Source organism: Ruditapes philippinarum, unplaced genomic scaffold (assembly GCF_026571515.1).
Source record: "Ruditapes philippinarum isolate M1 unplaced genomic scaffold, ASM2657151v2 ctg3822_1_1_1_1, whole genome shotgun sequence".
In the NCBI taxonomy this organism is placed as follows: domain Eukaryota; kingdom Metazoa; phylum Mollusca; class Bivalvia; order Venerida; family Veneridae; genus Ruditapes; species Ruditapes philippinarum.
This window is the reverse complement of record NW_026857483.1, coordinates 213,132-219,870: the sequence shown is the minus strand read 5'-3', so window position 1 is coordinate 219,870 and position 6,739 is coordinate 213,132. Positions and strand designations below refer to the sequence as shown.

At 32.6% G+C, this 6,739-nt stretch overlaps 1 protein-coding gene across 2 annotated transcripts in view; it reads right to left on the bottom strand.

Moving 5' to 3' along the window:
- LOC132749893 (tumor protein 63-like) overlaps positions 1-4,389 on the bottom strand; it is a 44,780-nt gene extending 40,391 nt beyond the window's left edge. Inside the window, exon 1 of one of the 2 annotated variants that reach the window (XM_060739805.1) lies at positions 4,150-4,389. In XM_060739805.1, the coding sequence (XP_060595788.1) occupies positions 4,150-4,289 (140 nt within the window). In that variant the 5' untranslated portion in view covers positions 4,290-4,389. Of the gene's footprint in view, positions 1-1,068; positions 1,227-4,149 lie in introns of those variants that run through there. The other variant, XM_060739810.1, reaches the window with a different exon arrangement.
- Between the last annotated feature and the right edge of the window lie 2,350 nt (positions 4,390-6,739).

The following is a 6,739-nucleotide window of genomic DNA, read 5'->3' as shown; positions in this document are numbered from 1 at the left end:
TGTCCAAAGAATCGCATAAAACATTGACTTTTCCATTTCTACTGCTTCACTAATGTCTTGATCTACGAAGGAATTTGAATTCTATGTTTTTGGGCTTTTTGACCTCAGTGGAGATCCTTTAAGAGCCCTTCTTTACAAGTGAATAGCACTATCAACAGTGAAATAACAGATTTACTTATGCCCAAATTGATACATAGTGGTGTATCTCAGGGACTTTCCCTACTATCTAACATAACTAAAATGACCTTGAATTTTGAGCAAATGTTTGACATTATGCCAAATTAAATAAAAAAATTTCTTTCAAGATTTTAAAGTTATTTTCACACCAGTATTAAGTATATACATATCAAACATAATATTTCAGATTAATGAGTGAAGTACAATCGATGGATGGCAGAAGTCAGTGGCCATGAACAGAAATTCTTTTGAACATTAAATTTAGACTGTGACTGCACAAAAAACGCATAAGTTTGGTATAATAACCAATCAACTTTCACAAATAAAAAAAACAAAAACAAACAACAACATAAAATGTGAATAGATTGACAAATTTCTCCTATTTCCCATGGTGAACTATGCTCTATGTTTTTCCCAAGATCAAGAAGATTTTTGCACTTACTATGAATTTAGGCAGTAATATGAACTTTTACTATTAACTCAGTATCCTTCAAAATCAATTTAAAGATTACAAAAAAAAAAAATTAAAAATTAAAAAAGAGAAGAAAATTCCTTACCAGTTTATATTTTTTCAGGAATAGGTTACACCGCGATGCCTTGAAGATTCATCATGTAACAGAAAGTATGATAAAAGTCATGCAAAACATTTCACTATGTTTTAAGCCACATTGTAAATTTCAGGTATTGCTGGGCACCTGGGATATAACCCGGCCATGATCTTGCATTGACAGCAAGGTTGCTTGAGATAATTAACTTCCTCATATAGCAAGAAAGCATGAAAAACCACTGCATTATTAACATTTCCAATTTCAATTTAAATTAGTTAAAAAGCATTTAAAAGATTGACATGTTTACAGATAAGCAATTAAAAAACAAGCAAAATTGACTCACCATGACTGTCGAATGTTTCAAATGTTGAAATGTATGCAATGAGTGAAGTTTACTAGGAATATAATAAACAGCTCTAGGATTATTGATAGACGGCATTGAACAACTTGTTCAAAATCGTTTAAATATTAATACCGTTTTGAATCCCTCAATAATTCTTTTACAAGTCGGTATTATGAATAAAGAATGATAAATACTTCAGTCGAGCAAATTTATAGTAAAGCGTACTGTATTAAAATTTGATTTATTCACGGCTATAGTTCATTGCAATATATCATGCAGAAATAATGATTTTTTTTTATATATATGAATGGTCTATGATAGAATTAATTGCTGTGAAGATTAGGGTCATGTATTTAATGCTTTTGTGGAAGTCTGTTAAGAGGTTTTTGGCAATGATTTGGTGCTAAGGTCAAGTTTAATGGGTTTTATACTTATACACCCATATTACAAATTTCAATCAAATCTATTGGTGTGTATTGAACAGCTGGTCTGTTTTTCTATTATAACTTTAAAAATTAATGGTATTCATTATAAGAAGTCTTTTTTTCCCCAAATCAAGTAGTTTTTCTATTTTCTCAGGGATTGTGATGGGACACTGAAGAAATTCATTAAAGAAGTGTGCATTAAACTTTGAGAGAAAAATAGAATGATCGGCGCTAAAAATTCATTTTTGAAAGGTCAGACTGCAGAATTTTATAGTTGCTCTGATGGGATATTTAAAGAATAATGGCTATATATCCTATAAGACGGACTATCCTCCTCATTAAACAAGGGCTATAATTCATGTGAAATTTCACTTGAGTCTTAGGGATCATCTGTGATCATCGTGGGGCAAGAACCATGACTCTTGCATAGTCTTTTAATTAATTGTTCCTGTGCATCCATGGCCAAGCAGTTAAGGTAGTTGACCTCAAGCCACTTGCTCCTCACTGCTGTACATGTAGGTACGAATCTGGCTAGGGACTTTGGATTCTTTTATGTAAGGAAGCTATCCAGCTAGCTTATGCCGGGACAGGGATGGTTCTACACTGTTACAGGTGCCCACTTTTGCCAGAAACAATGCACAGAGGGGCGCTTGAGGTGTCATAAAAAATTTACATAGACCAATAACTCTAGCATGAATTACCTATGAATTATACCCCTTTTTAACTTGGAAAAATCACAAATTTGAAGCAAGAAAAAGAATTACACAAATACTGTAAGCATGCATGGGTAAGGCTATCGTTCTAATAATATTCTACAGACAATAGAATTTATCAATATAAAGATATTCAGTAATATATAGTTGAAAAAAAATGACCACATTATTCGCACTGATTATGCAATGCACAAATATATTGCATATCTAATGTGTATAACGATCAGCTTTAATTGTGTACACTATTGAATAAGAGATCATATTTTGTTAATCTGACCTGCTCTTGAGAGCTTTAGAGAGATAATTCTGTTAATCTTAATCATTTTATAGACAGTGCTTTTAATAATAGCCAGATTATAGTGTGTAAACTTTTATATACATTCAACTTTCTAATCTCCCATTGTATTAGTTTAACCAGCAGACATTGTTTGTGTGTTGTTCTTTAAAAACGCTGGCAGTGATTTTAATGATTACTGTGTGCCATAAGTATAAAGCCGGGCCAGCTTTCATGCCCTTGAAGTCTAACCAGATTCCTTACATTTACTTAAATGGACTGGTTCAGTTTGAATTTTTAGATATTGATGAAAACTTGAATTTGACATTCCAACAGCATATTCAGAGCCTGGTCAGACTATGTGGATATGCAGGCTGTCCCGGCCTCAATCTATACTGGTGGCATTTTTGGTGGAGTAATTTCAGTCTCAGCAGGGTATAAAGGGTTAAAATCCATTTAATTTATAATGGACATTTTAATATTTCAAATATTGCATATCATTTACACAAATCATACACTCACTGTCTTGCAGGCTAACAACTTAACATAACAGGCCACGTTTTAGTCTGCTTAAAGGGAGACAAATCTTACATCCTGTCAGACAATACAGGATTGTCTCCCTTCATGTGCAGTTATTGGAGAATGACTGTCATATGATACTGAGATACAAATATAGAGAATAATCATTCAATATGAATAATATGTTATTATGATACATAAAAAACGATGTATGAATATAAAGTAGATGATTAACAATTGCAGATTGAGACTGTATTAATTTTGACACACCCTTCCTTGTGTATAATTTGAATAAAAAGTGGAAAATAGGCATTTATAAGGAGTTTAAATTTAAGGATAACTCATGAGGACTGAACTCATTTTTACATTAATATGTAATATAATAGTTGTACATCCATTCATGTAAATGAACATTTTTTTTTAAAAACAATTATTATTCATATAGCATGACTTCTTTAAAAACATTGATAATAATTGATATTTCAGTCAACATTATCACACAAATATCACAAGCAGAGGAAGACTAACTGAGTTCAAATAAATGTACAATAAGCTGGATTAAGCCTGGTCTACTCAACAACTGGGGTGAGGGTATATGTATGTCTCTTACTTCTGAGAAAATTACACAAGACTGATGTAAAAGAACAGAGTGAGTGAATGATCTGAAATGTTGCACAAAGGTTATTGGTCTAGATCTAAATTGAATGGAACATTAATCTTGAAGAAATAGCGCCAATAAAAAAAACGCAGCGGAGTCCCTTTAAGGGAATGAGCCTGATGATAGACTTAACATAGATCACACTATATTGCATTATGGCAATGATTTATCACTTTCAGTAAAAGCAGATAAAGGGTCAAGAAAAAGAACAGAAATCCACGCAATATTGTTGAATGATTTTTTGTAATTTTTATTTGGCTCCCTCATTGTTTTTTTCAGGTGTTGATGTAAGTGGCCATGAGGACTGTTGAACCACATGCACTATCTTTTAGTACCAAGAGTGACCATAAGGACTGTTTTAACTACAACCTAAAAATTAGTACCAATGGAAAAGATACACTAATACCATTGGAAGGATGTGCTTCAAAGTGCTTCTAAACTGAAGGGTAAGGAAATTGTTGGAAGGAAATATAGAAGAATCATGTCACTTACCTGCAAGCTGGGTTGAACGACCTTGACCTGTATCTTTGTAGTGGGAGAGACTTTGGTAATGGTGGGCGGAACATCGGTGTTGGAGAGTTTATAGGTACTGGTGGCATGGGCGGCGAGAGATCATTCTGCTGGGATGGCATCTTCAGTCAATGATTGTCTGACACTTAATTTTCCCTTGTAAATTGTTACCTTCTTTTTTACTTCATACAAAATTTAATTGAATTCGATTATTTTAAAAATGTAAGATTTTCACATTTTGATAGCACAGTGTATATATATATACAATACTGAAAAAAGTGTTTGACTGTTTATGTTAATTATGAAATCAATTTACAGTCTTGATTGTATGAAAAAATTTAACACATGAATTTAATGTTTAACTAATGTTCATCACTCTGTTATTGGCACATTTTCTTTGAGTCATTATCATCAAGATCTGAAAGAAAAACAAATATTATATCTAGAAAGTATTTCATGAAGAACTCGATTTGTAGCATTGCATTGTTTTCAACTTTTTTCTTTTCTTTTTTTTTCTGGTACTCCGGAGTCATTGAGTCCAACACTTTTAAGTGTTGAGAATTGAGTACTAATCAAGCCGGTGCTAGGGGGCATGGGGATGTTTCACTTTTTCATTATCCTTCATGTACAAACTCAATCCAACCAAGTCTGCAAATATTCATGTAATTTTGCTATTTTTAATGCTTCTGAGGGATCACTTTTTTCCAGATATTTAGCCTTTTTTTTGTAAAGAATCTAATTATATGATTCTTAGTAATAAATTAACTTTTCTTGAAACTATTTCATACAATCATACTTGTATAATAAGAAGTCTAATCGATACATTTTTACTGCTTACAATATCTATAAAAATGAAAAAGTTTAACTTTGATTCAATAAATCATCATTCACACAAACACCACTTTCTGATCTGATTATCACATGTTTAATCAAACAATAGAAAATGCTGTTAAAGTAAAAAAAAGTAGTTAAACCAGGAAGGGAAATAAAGTCAAATTCAAATAAGCTACTTTTATTTTCAATTTTGCTAAACTTTTTAACCATTAAAGGCACTCCATTGTCAGGTCCAAGGCCAAAAAACATAAAATTTTGGACATTTTTCAGGAGTGAGCAAATGATCTAAAATTTTCCAGACAAACTATTGGTCTAGACCTACATCAAATGGAACATAAATCTCGAAAAAATATTATCAGTCACGCCTTGTCAAAAAACCTCAGTGGGTCCCTTTAATAAACCTACTGGACACAAAAGGGATTAGCTTTATAAGCCAGACTAAACTGTACATCTGTGTAGTCTAACCAGGCTCAAAAACTTCAGATTTCATCTTGATTATAATTATGTTGATAACGAAAACTTCAAAAAACTGAAAACCTGGACAAGTCTAATAGAAAAACACGGCATTATAAGCTTAGCAACTCTCAGTCTTCAGTCTTTAACAAAAATTCAGTTGGGTCGACAAGACTGTAAATTCAGAATGAAGTAAATATTAGACCATATTTGAGGTTGCATGTGGTTTTGAAGATGGTTCCATTTATCATCTATGTTTGTTGACATGGTGGAGGTTGAATTAAAATAATATAAAGTCATGTTTGATTTTGCATGTGGTTTTGAAGATGATTCCATTATCTATGTTTGTTTAAACATGGGGGTGTAATGAGACAATCACACAGCTGTAAGCCTGTTGAAAAGAATACTTCCTGTCAATAATGTTTGAATGAGTAATTTGAGCCGCGTCATGACAAAACCAACATAGTGCGTTTGCGACCAGCATGGATCCAAACCAGCCTGCGCATCCGCGCTGTTCGCTTACAAACCCTATTACAAGTAGAGAAACTGATAGCGAACAGCATGGATCCTGATCAGACTGGTCTGGATCCATGCTGGTTGCAAACCTATTATGTTGGTTTTGTCGTGACACGGCTCATTAAATATAATATAATCACATTTCTGTGCAGCATAACAGCATGTGCAATAATGTAAATTTGAAAATTTTAAACTTGTTCTGATATTTTTGGGGATTTTTTTTTGCACCAATACAGATAGGGTTATCCATCTTGTTCAGCAAAACACAATGTCATTGGTTGTTGAAAATCATCAATTAAATGCATTTTGAATGACTTCGTATATGAATGGTTTTAAGATGTAATAGATACTTTTTATAAACCTGTACTTTGCTGAATTTTTACAATGGACCTGCCCTGTTTTGAATTTTGAACTGTTTATTGCTATTTTAAAGGGATTTCATCATGTCTAAAGAATGAAATTTAGCATTGAATAGTATATTGTCTGGTCACAATGCATGGACGTGTTGGCCAGCATGATTTTATACTGGTTACAATGGGCAGGCTGTTGTTTCCTTTAGCAAGAATACTGGTTGGTTCCAGGAATTTATGCGAGAGAGTGACTACTATATAAAGCCTAAAGCTTCCTACACAGTCAAATTAAAATAAATTCTGTATAAACTCAAAGTTATTGTAAGCACTAGTATGCAATAGAAGAATTAAGGCGCATAATTATAATATTATTGTTTTTAAAAATATGACTTCGTATAATAAGTAAGGGCTTCAGTGGT